General features: G+C 37.7%; 2 protein-coding genes across 4 annotated transcripts in view; one reads left to right on the top strand and one right to left on the bottom strand.

Annotated features, from left to right (window-relative positions):
- Window positions 1–20,848, bottom strand: part of Trim9 (E3 ubiquitin-protein ligase Trim9) — a 117,571-nt gene that overhangs the window by 47,385 nt on the left and 49,338 nt on the right. The gene's annotated exons all lie outside the window — the stretch shown is intronic.
- LOC135437391 (acylphosphatase-2) lies at window positions 14,829–15,527 on the top strand. The gene is made up of 4 exons (XM_064695305.1): window positions 14,829–14,978; window positions 15,033–15,049; window positions 15,112–15,221; window positions 15,286–15,527. The coding sequence occupies exons 1-4, from the start codon at window positions 14,852–14,854 to the stop codon at window positions 15,398–15,400; spliced, it is 369 nt and encodes a 122-aa protein (XP_064551375.1). The 5' UTR covers window positions 14,829–14,851; the 3' UTR covers window positions 15,401–15,527.

The raw sequence follows: 20,848 nt of genomic DNA, 5'->3' as shown, positions 1-20,848 counted from the left end.
CACTTATGAGTAAATCTAGTTGTTTGTGCAATTAAGCCGCAGAGATATTTTTGAACAAAAATGCTTGTGTTAAGCTGTTCCCTTTAATAACTGACATATTATTAAATATAATAATAAGGTTAAGAATAGAATTAATGTATTCAATTAATTTTGTTCTTTATAACTGCTTTTTAAATTCTTGTAAGACGATTCCTAGAAATGATTAAATTATTTAATAATTTAAAGCAATATCTCACTTATCTTATTATTATAAAAAATTGTTTAATAATTATTATCTTTTAATAAGTTATTTTTTAGCTGACTTTTAAAGTTGTTTTATATTTTATTACGTTAACTTTTGCCCTAAAATTTCTCCTATGCCAAACAAAATTTTCTATCAATATTTTTTTCATACGTTTTGTCATTTATATGTTTATTTATATCAAACTTAAATCTACTGCATTTTCAGCCTTAATTTTTAAAAAGCGTTTTAAAGTATGCAATCAACTCCCAACTCTTTCAGCCGCAAAAACCGCAAAACCAAGCCACAAATTAGTTTCTAAAACAAGCACAAGCCACATCAACGAAAGCTGCTACTGATAACATTTGCAACAATAGCGAGAACAACAACAACGACAACAACAAAAGCAATAATTAAATGCAAATTCTGGCACCGTAATGCAAATAAAATTTAATTGCACTTGAATATGCCCCATGCTGAAGCCGGCCAAGGCTGTGCAACACAGTGGCCAATAAATCAGGCGTGCGAGAGAGCACATAATGAATAAATGATAAGCATGAATAACGGCAAAGAAAACTGTGGTGGAGAAAAACATACAAAGGAAAAACTTTATCAAAAAATGAAAATAAAATAAACAAAAATATGCATACAGAAACTGCAACCGAAACTGTGAGATAAAAGTGCTTGAAAAAACTCTCCAAAAATAACCACACAGAGAGAGAGAGAGGGGGGAGAGCAAGAGATAGACTGTGCGAGAGGGAGTTGGAGAGAAAGTGCGAGTGGAAAAGCGGCTGAAATTGAAAATGCAATTGTACAAGATTTGTTTTTATAACTGGACTTCGGTTTTTCCAGCATGCGACTGCAAACACATTTGGCCCCATTAATTAAATGGCCAACTGGGCGTATGAGTAACTGCAAACGGGCTTGACACAACGCCCAAAACGAAAGTGCGAGTGTGCGAGGCAAAGAGAACGAGAGAGAGAGAGAGAGAGAGCTAGAGATGGGAAACGGGTGTGAAAAAGACAAACAGTCGCGTGCATTTTTTCGCGCTTCAATTAAATTTAATTGCATTTTGAAGGGTCATAAATCTCAAACAGCAGATCCCCCAAAAAAATAAATAAAATGAAAATTGTTACGCATCGCAGCAAGTGTAAAAGTGATTGTTGTTGTTGTTGTTGCCGCTCTGAAACGCAGCGAATTGCAATATGCAAAGCGAGACAAAACGGGCAGCCATTGATTAATGGGGTTAAACACACCACAAGTCAAATGAAACCTATTCGAAAAAAAAAACAACTAAGGAAAACCAATGAAAAGAAAAATCAATCAAGCAAGAAATTACAATGGTTCCCTTTATTGAGTACCAGACGAAAATTTGGACGAACAAATTGTAGATCATAAAGCTTATTAATGCCGCCTTATGGCAGCCATTTGGAAAAGCCAAACACAAAACCGATTAGCTGTCAAAAATTTTCATTCAACTTTGCTTCTTCTTTATCCACAGCATCACCATCATCATCATCATCATCATCATTACAATGCCCGAGTGTTAATTTATTTATTGCTTTGACTGTGCGGCTATCAAAATATTGGGGCGTATACACTTCTAGAGATGTTCGGAACTCATCCATTTCGCTAACACACACACTCGCACACTCGCACACACACGCACACACTCTCGCGGCTAGACGACTTTAAAAAGCAATAATGTGAAATGCTTTCGAGCGGGGAGTATGAGAAGAAAAACTTTACGCAATTCATTTTAATTATTCACGCGACGCCGTTGTTAGATTTAACACACACTCCACACCCATATCAACAGCAGCAGCAGCAACAGCAACAACAACAACAACAACAAAAGTAATAACAACAACAACAACAACAAGTACTAACTGCAAAGGGGATCTTTGCCCAAGAGTGGAATGGGGGAGTGAAAGGCGCTTTCCACTTGATTTATGGCCTCGTCTTTGCCATGGGCTCTGTATTATGTGATAAGAACATCGAATTGTTATTTATTGCTCTTGGTTTAATTTCGAAATTTTTAGATTAAAATTAATTTAAAGTGCACAAAGCCGGCAAAGCCTGCCAGAACTTCAAGAAACTTGTAGGTAAAACTTCGTTTCGGATTTTAATGAAACTTGGCAAAGCTTTTAATAATGCACAGACTATTTTTAAAGCTATGTATTTTACTAGAATAACAAATATATTAGGTTTACTTATTCACTTAATAATATAATTTATATATACACGTGTGAAGCTAATATGAAGTAAATAGGTAACAGGAAAAATTGAATTAAACCCAGGAGTATAAATCTTTAACTAAATCTAAGACTAGGGTAATAGGGATATATTATTTATATGAAAACTGAAAGTGTGGGAAATTTATTTTCTAAAATAAATAAACAGCTGCGTCAGCTTGTTTTAAATATTATATGATAATTTTTCTATTGAGATATTTTAGTTAGAATTTTGCATAAAATCGTGCATTACTTATTCGTGTCTTACTTTCTCGTTTTTGTAATCTATTTTTATGATAACAAAGCCATATCTACAGTTATATGTATACAATCGAAATAACTAACTATCGATAAGAATTTCTTGTATTTATTTTATCTTGGTCTTATTTTATTTTGACATCGAATGTCATTCATTTTACAATATTTTCTATTTTTCCTTTCCCACAAGAGCTCAAACTTCACTTTAGATTTTCATTTTCCTGCGACCTCTTAGTTGAGTCCTTTTTGTGGAGCCGAATAACTGAACAATAAATGAACATATTGCAATTGCTACTGTCAATAATATGTGCATATCGATATATCAATAGAGTTCTCATTTCCACACATTAAAATTGCTGCAGCATTTGCTCGTAAATCTCGCACAACTGGCGGAGGGGAGGTGTGTGGGGGGGCGTGTGGCAGGGATGGTGTCATGGCAAACAAATGGCAAAATGTTTTTGGCAAACGGCAATTTACTGCCGCACATCGATGCAATTCTCATGCTCGTCCCTGTGCTCGTTGAAATTTGCATATTATTCCACTCACAAGGCAATTGAAATGGAAATGGGAATGGAAATCGGTGGAGAGGGGAAGCCAAAAAAAAAAACTGTTGCAAAACTACATATTCGTTTATTTATTTACTGACTTTTTTAAATAAACCAAAGCTGTGAAACAATGGCCAAAGGTTTCGCTCAACTATATGAATGTGTTGGTCATGATTGTGCAGTTTTACTAAGATTGCGCAATCATGCAACTGATTCATGCTGACCCACAAAAATCACCAACTGGAACTGCAATTCGCTTATCTTTAGAAAAAAACAAGTAGGAGTGATCCAATAGATAATAAACCACTTGAAGATACCCTGTAACCAGCTGCTAGTGGCTGGTAAATAACATTTAATAATACTTAAATACCTCGTTGTTCAGTGGAGAGACTTATCTGCGTTAATTATACATGAGAACATTTAAATAACATTTTATACTTTAGTTGCAGATACTAGATATATATATACACATCTACTTTTAAATATCTTTCTCAGAGTTATTCACTTGTACAACTTAAATACCCCTCTTTAAATGGTACAGGGTATAGCAAATAAACCTACAAGGAACTTGCCACAATACGTGAAATCGAATTTATGAGGTACGATTATTTGGGCAAAGTGTTGCACGAACTGGACATGGGGCATGGGGCAACAATAGTTCAGCTTAGCTGCCTGATAGGTGTGTCCAGCTCTTCAGTAACGTCAGATTCAACGCCAGCTGCAGACTGTGTGGCTGCCACTTAGGAGACGCACGCATGACTGGCAAGTTGCCTGGCTGGCTGCAGCATGCTGCAACTGCTGCTATCGATGGGTGCACCCACACCCAAAAGCTATTGTGTCGATACTCTTGTCGGGAAATGTCATTAAAATTGCTCTTCATAAATCACTGGGAAGTCGAAAAGAAACATGTTACCCCAAGAGGCACAGCCACAGGCAGAGGCAGCAGCCCGAGCATAACCTCATTTTATGGTCCATGAACTACGAAGCAGCAGCAGCAGCCAAAACAACAACAACAACAACCGAGCCATGGCCAACTTTTGAGTCGACTGAGTTTGCATTCAGTATGCGTCGATTTTGAGGTTTTGTCCCACCTTCACACAGCTCTCCATCGCCCTGCCGCTCCAGTGAAGTGAAGTTTGATTGGGATCTGAACACTGAGTGCATTATGATTTCTGAACAGTCTGCAGATTATGTGCACTGCAGCCAAACAGACAAATGAGAATGGAACTGACGCAAACTTGAGCCGAACTCAAGCATAAATTGCTCGAGATTGGAATACTCTGTGCCTAATGTGCAAACAACAAAAGATATTGAAAATGTTTCAGCACTTAAATGAGTAGATGAAGAGGCAATCAAATGCACCTTCAACATAAAGTGTGAAAATAACAATAATGAGAGCTACTGAGTTCATCTTAATCGGCAAAACAATCAATTTAATTTCAGCAAGCTAATTCACTTCAAGTTGGGAATTGTCAGCGTAAGCAATGCTTAAAACGTCTTTTTAAGCGTGATTAATGGTTATTGCCATCATATATCAACATTGATAACCTTATTACTCATAACTGACCGATAAGTAGGCAAAAAATACTTTTTTAGTTATCCATCCGAATATCTTCAAATTTCGAAAAAATAATCACCCCTCTATCAACTTCAATCCTCCTTCCATCAAGAATCTTGCAAACTTTTTTGTTTTTTTTTTAAGCAAGTTTTAATTCAAGTTTGCCTTAACTTTTCAATTTAGCTATAACAGGTGAGCTTTAAGGCAAACAACCTACATAAAAATGATTTTAGGGCACGTAACTCAACTTCGCAGCCAAAATAAAAGCTAAAAAAACAGTTTAGCCAACTTTAGAAGTGCACGTTTTCCAGGAGCTCATCAAAAATGCATCACTCGGAGCACATTTGCAACACCTCATTCCACTCAGCCACATATGCTACATATCTGACTTTTACCCGCCAGACCTCCACTTTTTTATTGCTGCGAATTTTTAGCCGACAATTTGGCATAAATGTGAGCATCTCTCGGCAAGCAAGTGCTGCCCTACCTCCAGTATTGAATTCAAAAGGAATTGCTGGAATTGCAAGCCGACTTGAAAGAAACTTTAAACGGTCAGTGCAATCGGATGTTTAGAGGAAAATGCCGTGTCTGTGCGGGGAAAATGCCGGAAAAATGCATCAATCCGTGCACTGAGCAAATTAGCTTGATAAAAAGAAAGGTAAAGAAAATTGGAAAAGAAGAGCAAGGCAGGAAGAACAACAACAAACATTGTTGGGACACATGCTGAGGCGTTGAGGTGCCTCCGATGTGGCCAAATGGCATGTGTGCGAATTGTCTAATGGGGCAGCAGTTCGATCCCCCCACTTCGCCACCCCGCCACGTTACTATGTTATTCATGAAGTGCAAATTGGCAAAAACGTAAGCAAAGAAAATGCTTTTGCAAAAGAAATGGCTGTGTGTCGCGTCGCGTCGTATCGAAGATTTGTGTGGCAAGTCTGGCAGTAAGTACAGATAGACAGATACATATTGTATCTACAGCACATGTACAGCAGAGGTGCTTGGTGTGAAACATGCGGAAATAACAGGAATTTAAGTGAATTTAGTGAAAGAACACATCAGCAACAAATCACCAGGCAAACAGAACGAGAGAACTCAGAACTGAGAAATGAGAACAGCTCGAGCTGAGAGACCAAAAATAAAAACAGCGCTGGGAAATAGTGTCGGGCGGGACCTTCATTTAGTTCGGGGTTAATGTTTGCACATCCATGTTGATGTTGTTCCTTTTGTTGCTGTTGCTGTTGTTGCTTTACACTTTTCTGTGGATGGCTTACATGTGCCGGGCGACGAGTTGTGGCAGGAAATGGCAAATATAAATCGTTGCGAGCTGCGGCAGATTTGTGGCACCCAATACACAGCCACGCCAGCTGCGACCATATAAACTCTTTGACATTGGACATTGCATTCGGGGGATTGGTTTTCCGCACTGAACTCTAAAGTGGAAAGCTTAGCTGGTGACAAATCGCCAGCTGAATAAAGCCAGCCAGTTGGAAGGAAACCAAATTGAAATTATGACAAGCAATTAGCAAAGATTTGCAAAGCTCCTTAAAGCATAGCTCACGGGAGACTCTTGCATTTGATAAGCGTAACGAATTGGAAAGATAGAAATTATATGCATATGTGATGGATTTAATATTAAATTATATATGATGTGTATATATCTTAAAAGTTGCTTCACCTAAAAAAAAATTAAATTGATTCAATTATAAAGAAAAATATATTAAGTAAATATATAATATGTATATTTACATATTTTTCTCTACAGATAACTAAATAAATTACCGAACTTCTCAGAAAAACTTTCATAAAAATTAAAACAAATATTTTGCTTTTCAGGTGGAAAAAGTGACTACACTGCGAAAAATAACAAAGCTCTAACAGTGTCCATTCCGCTCAACCTCACATTTTTTAATATCAAGAATAAATGTATATAAATATTTATATTGTTTTCACTAAAATAAATTTCATTCAATTTAATAATATTTTTACTTTTCTCTTCTCTCTCTCACTCTTCTTTTCTAACATATTTATAAAATGTTCTGAAATTTCAAGCATTTAACAAACTTTTACTCTTTGTTTCGCCCAAGCCACTTTGCAAACATGTTCATTTGGTTAATTTGCAGCATGTTGCATGCTACGGAATGAATGCTGCTGCACTTGGCGGCGACTTCATTAAGTGCTCGCAATGCGAATGGTCAAAAGCATTGCGATTAAAATGCAATCGGGCATCAGACGATGCACAGAATCGCAACTGGCTGCAATTCCGCAGTTGGCCCAAATATGCGACCAGTAATGCAGTTTTGGCTTTTGGGAGTCCAAAACCGAGTCGCCACATGCCACTGCGGGGTGCGGCATTTAGAAATGGCATGCCGCATGGGGTAATGGGCGACCAGAAGCCAGCCAAACGCTGGCAATCAAAATCCGCCTGCAGGCCAAATGGGGCCTCAATGGATGAGCAAACTGATTTGCCATACCGAATGTTATGCCAGGCAAGCCGTCTATCTAATGTATGACAGGTCCGCCTAACCTGGCTGCCCCCTGCCAGCAATATATGATTTCATTTGTGTAATAAACGCATAATTATGCACAGTAATTGCATTAGCAAATATGTTGCGGCAGCCAAAGACCCTGGCCCCATAATTATATCCATAATTTTACGTAATTGCTGCTGCTGCTGCAAGTATTCGGGAGAGCACATACTTAGAGAGCCTGAGAAATGTGGAATCTTTGGCTTGAGTTCAATTAATTAAAGGCGTTACAAAGCCAATGAGTATGTGTAGGCAGGCTTCTGCATTTTATGGTGGCACGTTTCAACCTCAGCTGCTGCTCGATTGTAGCTGCATTTGCAGGATAAGTGAATAACATTAAATAAACAAACAGGCGAACAAGCAGCAACAGCTACAAACTGATGCAGTGCGCAGAAATGAACACAATAAAATGATAAAAATAAAAATAAAAAAATCGAAATTCAACAAAGCTTAAATACTCTATAATCTATACTATACCGCATAATTTAAAGCTGTGTATTAAATATAAATATATTATATATAAATAAAGTAGTAAGTAAAAATGTTAAAAGTTCCGTTGTCAATATATATAAACATATTCTTATGCTGGTTTCGGCGACATTTCTCTTTTTTAAATATTGCATTAGCTGGCTCAAGGCCGGGGCGTAGCTTATGAAAACAATTTTGGAAAGAAAAAATACAAAATTATCAAAAATATTTAATTAATAATTTTTTCAACGGGTTTTGCCTGTTCTTAACGATTTTTTATATATGGTATTAAGAAAAAGAAAATGCAAATTGAAAAACTCAGTTACAAATATTTGTATATATTATAAAGGGTCTTAGAACTGCGACCTATGATAACTATTATCCCCTTCTGGGTCTAAAGTCCAAGTTCGAATACGAACAGCGTAGAAAATAAAACTTAGTAGATAATTAATAAAAATGTATTGTAAAATTTATTATAATAATAATAATAAAATTAATAAAAAATTTTTAAAGAATTTTCGGTTATTTTTATTAACAGTTAAGTTAAAAAACTCAATTTTTTCGAATTCTACCAAATTCCCGCAGCACAAATCACATCTTGCATACACACAAAAAGACCACACAATTGTAGTACCCACTGCAGTTAGAGTATTTGCCGGAAATGGAATCAAAAGCGAAGGGAATGCAGTACGGCTCATTGTTGTTGCTGTGTGGACTGTTTTTTATTTGTGTACTTTTTTTTGTTGTATTTTATTGTTGTTATGTTATGTTTGCCGTGCTGTGCATGAAGTCTGATGCATTTGATAAGCGGCACGTACCACACGCCAAAAAGTATGCTACACAATTTTCGTTCGCCTTGTTAAGCCAAGCTCCTCGCAACTGATTCCGACTACTTTATTATCTTATACATACATGAGAGAATAACGTAAGAGTAGTATATAATGCATTTGTTTGCCACTTACACATTCACACACACACACAGAGAGACAAGCATCAAAACAAAATGGCGGCTGCTACATACCTGCAATAGAAAAGCGAGAAAAATATTAGAACATTAGTATAGAAATCTTTACACACACGCAAACAAGCCTTCGCTTGCAATTGCATCAGAATTTAAGATAAGTTTGGGATCGAGCAATGTGGCTGGGAGCTGGGTATTGGTATTGCGTTTCCATTTTGTACACGCTGCTTATTGTGTGTGGGCCCCAAAACTTGTTTACCAGAACTTTATTACAACCTGGCAAACAGTCGTCGCCTTTGTAGTTGCCCGAGTGCCGACAAAGGGAATGAGAAAAAGTGGCAGCTCTGTTTCGGTTACAATCAGTTTACTGTGTACATATGTGTGTGTGTGTGTGTGTGTGTGTGTGTGTGTGTGTGTGCCAGGTGCGCTATCTGTACCTCTAGTTGCACACATGTTACAATGCGCATTGTACATTGTATTGTGCAACTGAAACATGGCAAAGGCAAATGCAGACTTTGTAGTTTCTACGAAAATACAACTCAAAGTAATGTAATTGGGTGGGAACGGGGCAGAAACAACTCAACTGAAAGTTTTTGAACTAAGAGTCATACTAAGTAGGCATTGATAGTAGTTGCAAACTTTTAACGGAAGCAGCATTAAAATCAAATTTGACACAAATGTATCTACTCTAGCTCAAAGTGGGATTAAAAGTGTTAAGAAGTTTTTTAGCTAAGTATCTCAGCATGATATTTCAGATATAATGAGGAAATTTGGAATTAGAACAGCTGGAGTGAAAATCAGAAATAAATCGCGTATGAGCCTGCATTTGAAATAGTGAAGCTCAAAATAAAAGATAAAATTGAAGTAAATATTTTTGAAGAAAAGATTTAAGATTAAAAAGACCAGCCAATCAGTAAATTGCATTTATATTTTTTACAATCTTTAAACTCTGCGTCTGCGTTGTGTCAACTCATTATCTAACCCTAAAAATTGCTGAACCATAAAAAATCAATAGATCCAAAATGTCATAAGTGATTTCCGACTACCGGTTGTCAATGCGATTCATTCCATTCAAGCGGAAAATAATTTCTAAAAATATTTACACAGTTCGTGACGAACAAAAAATTGGAACAATTTCAACAGCTAATGGGCTAGCCATGTTTTCTGGTCTGCTTGAATGCTTCACACCAGAAATATATATATATCTATATATGTGACTAGAAAATGGCGTACATCAGTGTCGGCTTAGGGTCTTGCTGGCCTGCTACCGAATCACAGAGATCACACACACAGGCACACGCACATACACACATAGCAACACGGCAATGCGCTGGGGCAGCTGCTAAGAGGACGCATAAATTCCAGACGCCGCCGCCCTGGTGATTTGTGTGTGTTGCATACTCGTAGACCACATCAAAGATGATGCGAGGTGTGAGTTGGAGCAAGGGAAAGGTGAGGGCTGGGCTTAAGCACACTTGAAGTATGTGCACGCTTGGCAAAAGGTTAAGAAAAAAGGATTTGCCAGCTAGCAGTGCGCTCTGTCCCACTGTCAGCGACAGGGCTCAAGTTGCGGACGCTTTACGCCTCGCAGAGACGAGACGAGCCGAGACGAGGCGACTCTCAAGAAGCTGAGCAGAAGTTGGTGAAAATATGAAAAGTCGCCTGCCAAGTCATTTTCACATTTGAGTCGGGTTAGGGTTAAAGAGCTGAGTTTGTGGTTGCCTGTGTTATTTGTGGGTTGTGGTCGGTGGGCGATGGCGCATATGACAGCTGCTGCTTCTGGTTTTTTTATATTTTTGTTCTGCGTGCGGTTTTTCACTTGTGACAGCCACGTGTAATGCAATTATATTGAGTCAGGTTTTATGTCGCAACTTTTTCACAACAAACCCCAACCCCGCTCCGGCACACGCTTTCCCGTACATTTTGCACTTTATGAAATTGATGGCGGATGTGACTCAATATGATGGCCATGTGGTACACGCAGCTGTAAAGTTGTAGACAGCTTTTCAGCTCGACTATTGATTACCCAAAAACTTTTGCAAAGTGTAACACAGCGGTAATCGGCAGATGATATATATATATTAAGATATTTATACAACTTTAATCATAAAGTTACGTTTATGTGGAACATAAAGTCAAGAAAGTTGAGGAAAATTCCATTTGCGTAATGTGTTTGCAAATAGAAAAGCTGAGACTCGGAGAATTATATATGACAATTTGAGCAAAAGCTGGTATCGTTTTAAGCTAACTTACATAAAATATTAGATTAAAGTTTTTGCAGGGTATGCTTGTTATAATTTTATCATCAACTCCTTAGGGATTGTCTAATAAAGAACCCGTTTATTTATAGTAGCTTAATTATATTTTCTTTGTCTTAGAATTATGTGAAACCTACCCTAACCCAAAAAAAGAGCTTTTTAATAATTCACTTTAAAATTGCATTTTCTGCAATAGGCAGCAGTCTTTAACCGCAATTACGGAAAACAAAGATGCCTTGTCTAAAACACACTTATCGGTATTGCAGACCCACAAGCACACACACAAGCATACACACACCCAAATTCACACACACAGAGAGCTGAAATTATAGCAACAGCCAGCAATGATAATTGCCAAACTTTATTAACGGATAGGAAACGAGGCAGGGAAAGCGGGAGTTGCACCCTGGCAGCACCATTCGAAAGGAGCAAAAAAGGAGTTCCGAATTGCGCGCCCATGAATATGAAATGAAGTCGACTTCTGGACACAAAAAGCAGTGGGGGCTGCCCTGTCTGAGCCCTCGGTGCAGCGTCTGGGTTTTGGCCGCTGGTCCCAAGGTACCCATGGAGGGTTGGGGTGCCATAAACAACAATTTATGTGCTTTAATGAAAATTGGTTGAGAGGCGGCTCGTTTGGCGTTTTTAGACAGGGCGCAAATAAATTAACTCGCCTTATTTCTGCCTGCTTTTGGGGCTGGTCCAGCCCAAATGCAAATGGAGGCTTTGAACATGTTAACACCTCGCAGGCAAACTGGACAAATCCCACTCCAATAGGCTGGATAAGGACAAAAAAACGAACTTCAAATACAAATTTTATGCGACTCGCGAGACTTGAAAAAGCGCAAATATTTTCAAGAGTTCATAAATTAACCGCGCGACATGTGAAATTTGTCAGTCAGGCGGCACTTTTATGCGCCGGGCAGGCAGGATAACAAAAACGCATATGGAAATTTTATGCAAATTTTCACTGTAGCCGCAATTTGTAACAAATTTTCACGTGAAATTGTTTGAAAACGTCCCATACGCGCGCACACACACACACACACACACAAGTTAAGAGACATCTTTCGCACTGTTTGGCTGCGGGCAGAAAAACAGAGCATACTTTTTGGGGGCAGCAAACTGAGCAAATTTAATTTGCTGTGCGGCACAAAATCAAATTGCATAAATGTCAATTTCGGTTAGGCCAAAGGACGGTGGAAGAAATTTGCATTTCTGTGTAAAATGATAAAGTTTTCAACAGTGCTTAAAACAAAGTATTGTGCCATAAATTGTACGGTGTATTTAACATTTTTAGCTTATGTACCATACCAGTTAGCGTAGCCTTAACATATGTTAAGATAACATCTTTAAAGCTGTTTGTGCTAATTTAACAGTGGTGTTAGATTTCAAGTAACAGTTGTTAATATATAAATCAGATAAAGCTGTTAAGATGAATATTGAGAAAAATTTGGACTTTTTAATAGAATTAGAAAATTATTTATTTTTCTCAGGATTTTAAATATATATGTATATCATATATGTAAAGCATGTGGAAAGCTTCTTAAACAACTTATACCCCACAAATTCTGATAACTTTGTCTTTGGATGTTCAAAATCTATAAAATATAACTTTGAATTGGCAAACAAAATAATAAAATTATAATATCAAATAATAATAATCCTATTTTATAACTAAACCTACTTTTGAATATTAATTTGGAGTGTCATCTACACAAGGATTTTCGCATATATTTATATGAACTTGAGTGAGATTTCGTATACATTTTAATATATACTTATTAATATATACTTTTTTATATATACTCTTTTATATGTATTTTCTAATATATACCAATAGAGCCTAGCTATGCCCATTGTTAATCGCTGCTTAAGTTAAAACTATCAAGACGAACCTTCTTAAGCCAGATTCCATGTCTGAGTGATTTATTTTGTGCCCATAAAAGCATTAAGTTTATCCATAGTGCGAAATAGGGAGAGAGAGAGAGATAAGAGTGAGGGAGAAAGAGGGAAAGAGGAACTGAAGCGCGGCGCTGTAAAGTGCAAAGTGTCGTCTAATATTTTAAATGCCCGCGGCCGCTTGAGCATTTAAAGTGTTGCCACATTTAAGTGCCGTTCGCTGAGCTGTGCAACTTTCAACTCAATTTCCTTTGCCAATTTCTGGAAAAGCACTTTAAAAGCGACCACATAAAAATAGAGGAAGCTGAGCACGCGAAGCGTTTCAGTTACCAATTCTAAGCTGCAGCTGAAGCTGACAAAATATTTTGATTACTTTTGCACATTGGCAACACTTCAAAGTGTGCGTCCCGCAGCCCCCTCTTGCCAGACGTAAAGATAGGGAGCGAGACGCGCTCGAGCATATTTTGAAAATAAATATTATTGTAGTAAAGTTGTCGGCGAATTTGTCGCAAATGATAAGGACACACTGAGAGCCAGAGAGACAAGCAAGGACGACAGCCACAATGTCAGTGCTTGTCGTTGTCCTGGCCATCGTTGTCCTGGCAGCTCCTTGTGCCTTGTCGAGTGCGGAAGTGCAGTTCCGGCGAGTGCTGCCTGTTGATGACACTTTGATGTTTTGGCCAAAAACAGCGCAGCAGCTGCAACTTTGACTTCGGCTTCAGCTTTAATTAATGTGCGTGCTAGTTGCGCCTAAAAGCAGGCTATAAACAGCAGCCGCCAGCAGGCAAAAGAGACACATTGAAAGAAGAGCATAAGAAAGGCACCTCACACCTCAGCGCCCAAGAGCTGTCCACGCACAGCATCATCGACAGCAGTCCAAGGCGAACATCATTTTCTACCATAAAACTTGGCCAAAAATGTTGGCCTCCCAGCCCGAAAAAAAACCTACGAGCTGTCTGCACTTAATGGAAAATGTCAGTTCGCCTGCAGCGTCAAAAGTTTTATTGAAGTTTCCACTGAAGCGTCCAAGTAGCAAGTAGCTCCCCGAACCCTCCGACTACCTTTTGCCACTCGCATATCCTGTTTTTCAGTTTATTTTTTCGTTCTCTCCTGTGGACAGCAGTGCGCAGCAGCTTCGACCGTTAAGCTTAACGAACCGGAAGCGCTAAAAGTGAAGCAGCCAGAAATAGCTGTCAGCACAGAGCACCAGAGAGAAAGAGAGAGAGAGAGAGGAGGAGAGGGAGGCATCAGCAAAGCTCCTTGCTGAACTCTTACAAGTGCGGAAATCTGATGATCTTTTGAGCAAATTGCAATCACCAAACAGTCAGATGAAACATTATGTATTTTAATTGTGGCATTATTTTCAATTGCACTTATGCTGGAAAAACATCAAGTTTAACCAAACAATTTATTCACGCACATTAACTGCAAGTGCTATTCCGTAAATTGAGATCACATTTGCTCGTTTTATGCCACAACAAAGCCTGTCAAAGAGCTGCAATACACTGCGAGAAACTAAAAGCATTTCACAAGAATACAATACATGCCGAAGAAAAAATACCCTGACACACATATGGATTAGAAGTGCTTTTAACCACAAGCTCAATTTTCAAGCGATTGTTTTCATAGACGGGATATTATATATTTCAGAACGATTGAACCCCTAAGTCCAAGTTCGGTCAAGATATGATAAAAAACAGAAGTTGCAAAGTTATATATAATAAATATAAATAATACAGCATGTTGAGAAAACGTTGTCAAATTTCGAAAATCAACATTAGCTACAAACTTTTCCTCAGACATTTAATCATTCCAGTAAAACCAGTAACAAGCGTAGTAGTTAAGAAGTTTTGAAAAATATATATAGAATCTAGAAATTTTCTTTTTTTTTTTTTTGAATTTTCAATGTTCAAGGACTGTTAATAATGGACACCAAAATTAAGCAGCCGAAGAAAGTAGAATCGAAATTGTCTGCTGAAGTATTAGCTAAGAATATGGGCAACGAGAAAAAGATCTATAGCACAATGTTCGAGATCTTTGGCCGTGTGCAAGGTAAGGGTTGAATAATACACTAAAGTGCAACAATTTCTAACACTCGATACGTAGGCGTATATTTTCGTAAGGTAAGTTTGGGTTAAATTTGTCCATTGTAGCCGAATTTAAACAGCATCTTTGGGATCCAAAGCACACGCAAATCAAGGCCAAGCAGTTGGGCCTCAATGGCTGGTGCATGAATACCAAAGAAGGCACTGTCAAAGGCATCATGGAGGGACCTCAGGACATGATATCTGAAATGTGAGTACTACTGAATGGAATCGAACATCTATATAAAAATTTGTTTCATTTACTCTCTCTGCAGGCGCTTGTGGCTACAGCACAAGGGCAGTCCACGTTCCATAATCGAGAAAGCCGTATTTACGTCCAACGAGCCAATTCCCACATACAATTTCAACGCATTCACCATAAGGCGCTAGGGCAAGGATTCTAAAACGAGAACTGTGCACGTCTCTATTCGTTTCAAATATATATATATATATGTTTTAGTTCTAAAACTCCACTATTGCTTAATTATGTCGTAAAAATAAATACAACTAAATCATATATATTTTTCTCGCCTTGCGAGTAACACATGTCGTATGCGCAACGTACGTGTCAGCACGTTTCCCGCACGCCGGCTGGGAATTTGGGCGTGGCAAACAACTTTTGTTGCCGTACACAATTGTCATAATACGGCAATAGCCAAGCCACAAATGGCCAAAGTTGTCTAACAAAAAAAAAAGTATATAAACTTTTTGACCAGCAGCAGCAGCAGCTCGGGGAATTCGCTCGACAATATTGGCACGTGTCGCAGCTCGTGAAACGCGTCATTTGTCGTCCAATTAGCTGGTTGCCAATATTTGAAATAATAGAACGTATTTTCGTTTTCAACGCTCGCAACAAATACGCAACGAAAATTGTCACAACAATTTCATTTTATTTCTGCGCGGCTATCAAAATATTTTTGCCACGACTCAAAAACTGGTCAAAAGTTTGCGCCACTTTTGCCAATTTAACGGCAAATATTGCCGAGCCCCAACCACTCGGCCTTTGGCAAATAAAAGGAAAAACAAAATTTGAATAAATAAATAAAAGTTGCAGACTTCGAAATGTAACAGTTGGCGCTTGACTGCAATTAAAAAAGGCTGCGCAACATTTGAAGTGGGCGGAATTCGGGTTTGTTTTTACAACAGCGCATTGGGCCCCGACTTTTTTGCCGGCTAACTGGCTGACTAACTGGCACTTTATTATAAACTGTTAAAACCGCAACAGTTGCATCATAAGCGTTGCCAGACCGTTGCAGCGGTTTAACGGGCTTTGCTTGCGCATTCCAGAAAACAAATTCAACTCACATTAATAATTTTTTCACTTTTTCTTTTTTAAATTTCTATGAAAGGCTAATATTGCAATTGTCAAAGAGAATTCAATTTAAATATATTTTTATTGCTAAAAAAATAATTGTTTAAAAAACAGAATGCAGTTCGAATTGGTTCAAGTTTGTGTCCAGCAAATAAATTTTTTCCAAATTCACATGATAATTAAAAGATTTTTCGAATGTATATGGAACTGCAATTTAACAATTTGTCTTTGGCAAAGAGCATCAATTGAAAAACATACATTTACATATTTTAAATACAGTTTTTATTACGGCCGAGAAAAGATATAATCGAAAAACGGAATGGAATATGTTTTGGTTTTTCGCTGTGTAAAAACCCCCAAGTGTGTGTTTAAATATCAGAAACAAAATTGCACGCAAACATAATTAAAAATGTGATTCGGCTTGTGGTTCTTGTTGTTGTTGTTGTTGTTGCCGCCTCCGATGCCGAACATTAACAACTTTTCGAGGCCTCACATTATCCCTAACCAGCTCCTTTTGCAGCAGCTGCTTGAATAGCAACATTTTGCGCCTGGTCTCTGGGCTGCCAATGGCCGAGCTGAACTGCAGACCCGGATTGGGACTAGATCTTTGAACAGGTAATAAACACACGTTCATAATTTACATCATTTTGTTTTCTTTAAAAGACTCACTTATTTTTGTTTGACATTTGAGGACCTCGAATGTTTTTTCCAAATTCCTTTCCGAATATTTCTTGGGTGGAATTTACTTGACTAAAATTTTGATCTAACTGAATAAATGGCTTCGCCAAAGCAAAGCAGTACAGATGGCTGGAAAAAGTTTTAACATTTTTCTCCCAGGCTACTATAGAATTATCTCTGCTGAGCAATGGATTAATATGGATCTGCATTTAACGGAAATATGCACTGTGCACTTTGACCTCATTACGTGTCTCACACGAAGCGTGCAATTTAAAGGGAAATAGCAAAATCGTATTTGGTCAAGTCGGGCGTAATAGACTAGGAAATTCTAGAGCTTCCTTGCGTTTTCATGCAGGGCTTGCATTAAAATTATATATTTACCAAATATTTGGTAATTATCGATTATCGACTCGACAAGTATCGATAATAATCGGTAGAAATAAAATGAATTATATCTCTTCACGTATCAATAAAAATTGGAAGAAATAAATGTATCACACTTCAAGTCAATTTTATTTCTTTCGACTCTCATCGATACTTGTCATATCGTTTATTATTGATTTCTGAAGCATTTTTGTAGAAATAAATTGTTCCATTTTAGTTATTCTCTAGTCGAGAGTACAACACCGGAAACTACCGTGCCAGCTCAAAGGTTTCGCAACGTTTTCAGATACATTATTTTTATCTATACTTATTGAGCTGAGAGTACAAGACGTTTTCAGACAAGGACTAAATTTAAAACATTATTATTAAAACGTTTTATATTATATTTTAAAAATCATTATTTTTCGTTGATAATCGGTTTGGAGATATAAGTTTCCGTATTTCTATAAATTAACATTAATATTAATCGTTTATTTTTTTAATAAATAATTAACATTTTCTTTTTAACTTAGGATTAAAGCTGTATTCACCTCCGCCCTATACTGTTTTTTTTAAATAAATTTTAAATGGAAGCAGGGTATCAAAACACAAAAATGAAGACATTATATTTCGTAATTTGTATTTCAAATTCAAAACAGGCAAACGGCAACGCGGCACGCAAATAGATAAAACGCAGCCGACAAACCTTTGGCTTGGTATGAGGGGCATGGTTGCTACAGCGGGGGCAGGGGGAATATATTGTGCCGATAATCAATTCCGTCTTCCGGCTGATGCTTGAATTTTTCCTGTTTACTTCTGTTGTTGTTGTTGTTGTTGTTGTTGTTTAACGTTTTCGCGTGCGTGACCCAAAATGTATGCATCGACATTTTCAAAATATACATAAAATTATTGTAATCATATTGTGGCGCGAGGCAAACAAACTAAAAAGGCGCGGATTAGCTGCCACACGGTAGGCGGGTGGGCGTGGCATAGCATGCATGTGCTGTTAACTGAAATGTGGAATGTTTTCATTCTTTCTCCTTTTTTTTGGCTGCTCGCGTGCGCGACGCTTGCATGTGGCATGAAAAAGGCTCCATTAGCGTTGATAACGAGTTCATTGACGAGTTCATTGGCACATTGATGCCTATTGATTATCGACTCGCAAATAGCGAATAGCGGTTAATGTGACGCCCTCAAATACCCGTTGAAACTTGGCTAATCATGACGTCTATGCCATGGGCGGGGGTAGATGTCAAAATAAATTGAATGCAACTTTGTGTTTTAGTTGGGAAAACTAATCGAATATTTACCAAACTTGGCTATTATTTTAATTATATGCCATATATCACAAATTTATAATACACTTTGTAATAGGATAGTGACGTCACATTATAAACGTCACTCTGGTCACTCTGGCTTGCACTCAAAGAGGTATACACGGTCACACTGGGAGCTGGTCCCATGTATGTTAAAGATTATGTTAGGCATTAGTGTTAAGAAAAGTAAGTCAGTGACAAGCGCTCAACAAATAAAAAACACTGAGACTAAAGGAAGAATATTTACAGAAGTAATTATACTTAATTAAAAAAAATTACAGAATCATCCTCTCACAACGCTTTGCTTTGTTGACATTTAACATGCCGCTTAGAGTATAGCTAAATGAGAATATGTTTTAGTATTTCTATGGTGTTGCTATGGGCCCTAGTCAAAATGGTAAAACAAAGTATTTAATATATAAAAAAATATATAAAACTCATTTTGCAAGTTGCTTAAGTAACTCTCATAAATGCACAATTTACAATATTATAAAATTGTATTATTTAACATTTTTTTATTAAAAATTCACAAACTTTTTATAGAAATGTATAATTAAAAGTTTCTTTGTGTGGTATAGATAGAAAACCCATTCAAGCCAGAATTTTCAATGAAATAAAATCTAGCTTAAAAAAAATGTTTATTGTTATGCAGAATGCACGCAGTGTGACTAAATGTTTTTTTTTTTTGTGGATTTAATGGAATTTAAAAGAAACAATTAAATCCAACGAGCGCTTTTACAGCTTTATATCAATTATAGTTGACTATAAAAGTAACAAGCTACTTTACTTTTTCTCTTTTGGTTAGGTTTGCTGAGACCCTTTGATCTCCTTTAAACTTAAATTGTATGATTGAAGTACAATAACAAAGGGTTATATTATTAGCCATGTGAAATGGTAGTAATCACGATTACCATAATAATATTATAGTATTATGGTGCAAATTATATTTTTGTTTTACATGAGCAACCATGAAAGTGTGTACCAAATTCGCTTTGGAAGAGGCCTGCAGCTTTGTAAGAAATTCATTTATGCGCGCTTTGAGTATGGATTGATTCAATGTCTTATATTTGGCTTATATGTTGATAACGATTTAAATCTAAAACTGTAGACTAGTAGATTTGTAAGATTCAAAGGGTTAGATATTCGGCTTAAAAGCTTTTCTAGCTGATTGTCTTGAAGCTCAATAAAGGAAAAATAGCGCAGAGCCAGACCGCATCTGGCAGCTTATTACAAATGCAGACCATGTTCGTCGCGCAATGCCGAGCAAGGCAAAGCCGTGCAGACTGCAGCCAAATCTTAGTCTAAGGCACTGGCAAAGCCCCGACTTTGCCAGCATTGTCCACATGCTCAGTCACTAGAGACGGAGACAGAGACAGAGTGAGAGAAAGAGCGAGAGCGATAGAGACAGCCTGGAGTCTAGACGCAAATCCATTTGATACAGCTGTCAAATGTTGTATGATGAACTCTGCCAAAAAATATATACATATATATATTTGCACAAAATTTCTATACACTCACTATTTTCAGCGCTAATTTGGCACGCATGCAACAAGCGGCACGTTTGCCTGAATGCCACGCCCACAGCGCATGCAGTTTGCATGTTTGGACGCCATGTTGCGTGCCAATTTGATAAATGTCGCATTTGATTAGCGGCCTAAGCTCCGCCCTCTACCCTGCCCCCTACCCATCCACCTGGCAAGTCGATCCAGGCGAGGGCTTTGCATGCGGCAATTGAGAAATTTTCACAATGCAAACTTTGGCCAAGTTTGCATAATAAATGAGCGCGCGATAAGAATACATTGAAACGCTGAAAATCTTGTTTTGTTTAACATTTTATAGCATACCTACAGGCGCTTGAACGGAATGCGCTCCATACAAAACTTTTCGTTCTGCTGCGGCCCCAAAAACTTGTTACTGGCAAATACTTTTCGAATTTTATTTGTGGGCTTTGATTTGTTGCACAGCCGGGCCGGGCGTAGGCAGTTAACCCTAAATGCCAAAGGGCAAGTGGCAAAAGTTTTGTGGCTTTGAAGATTTCCAGTTCGCCCCCCGATAGGGCCTTTGGATTAGGATACGTCAAATGCCACTTGCATGCCACACAACTTAACTTTTCTAAAGATATTTATGTATATATGATGGGAGCTTTTGATAGTTTAGAATCTCTTGATT

Source organism: Drosophila montana, unplaced genomic scaffold (genome assembly GCF_035044405.1).
Source record: "Drosophila montana isolate Dmon_TW-CO22-7 unplaced genomic scaffold, ASM3504440v1 contig_3734_1, whole genome shotgun sequence".
Taxonomy (NCBI): Eukaryota; Metazoa; Arthropoda; class Insecta; order Diptera; family Drosophilidae; genus Drosophila; species Drosophila montana.
The sequence above is the reverse complement of the archived record's forward strand: the minus strand, read 5'-3'. Positions and strand labels throughout refer to the sequence as shown.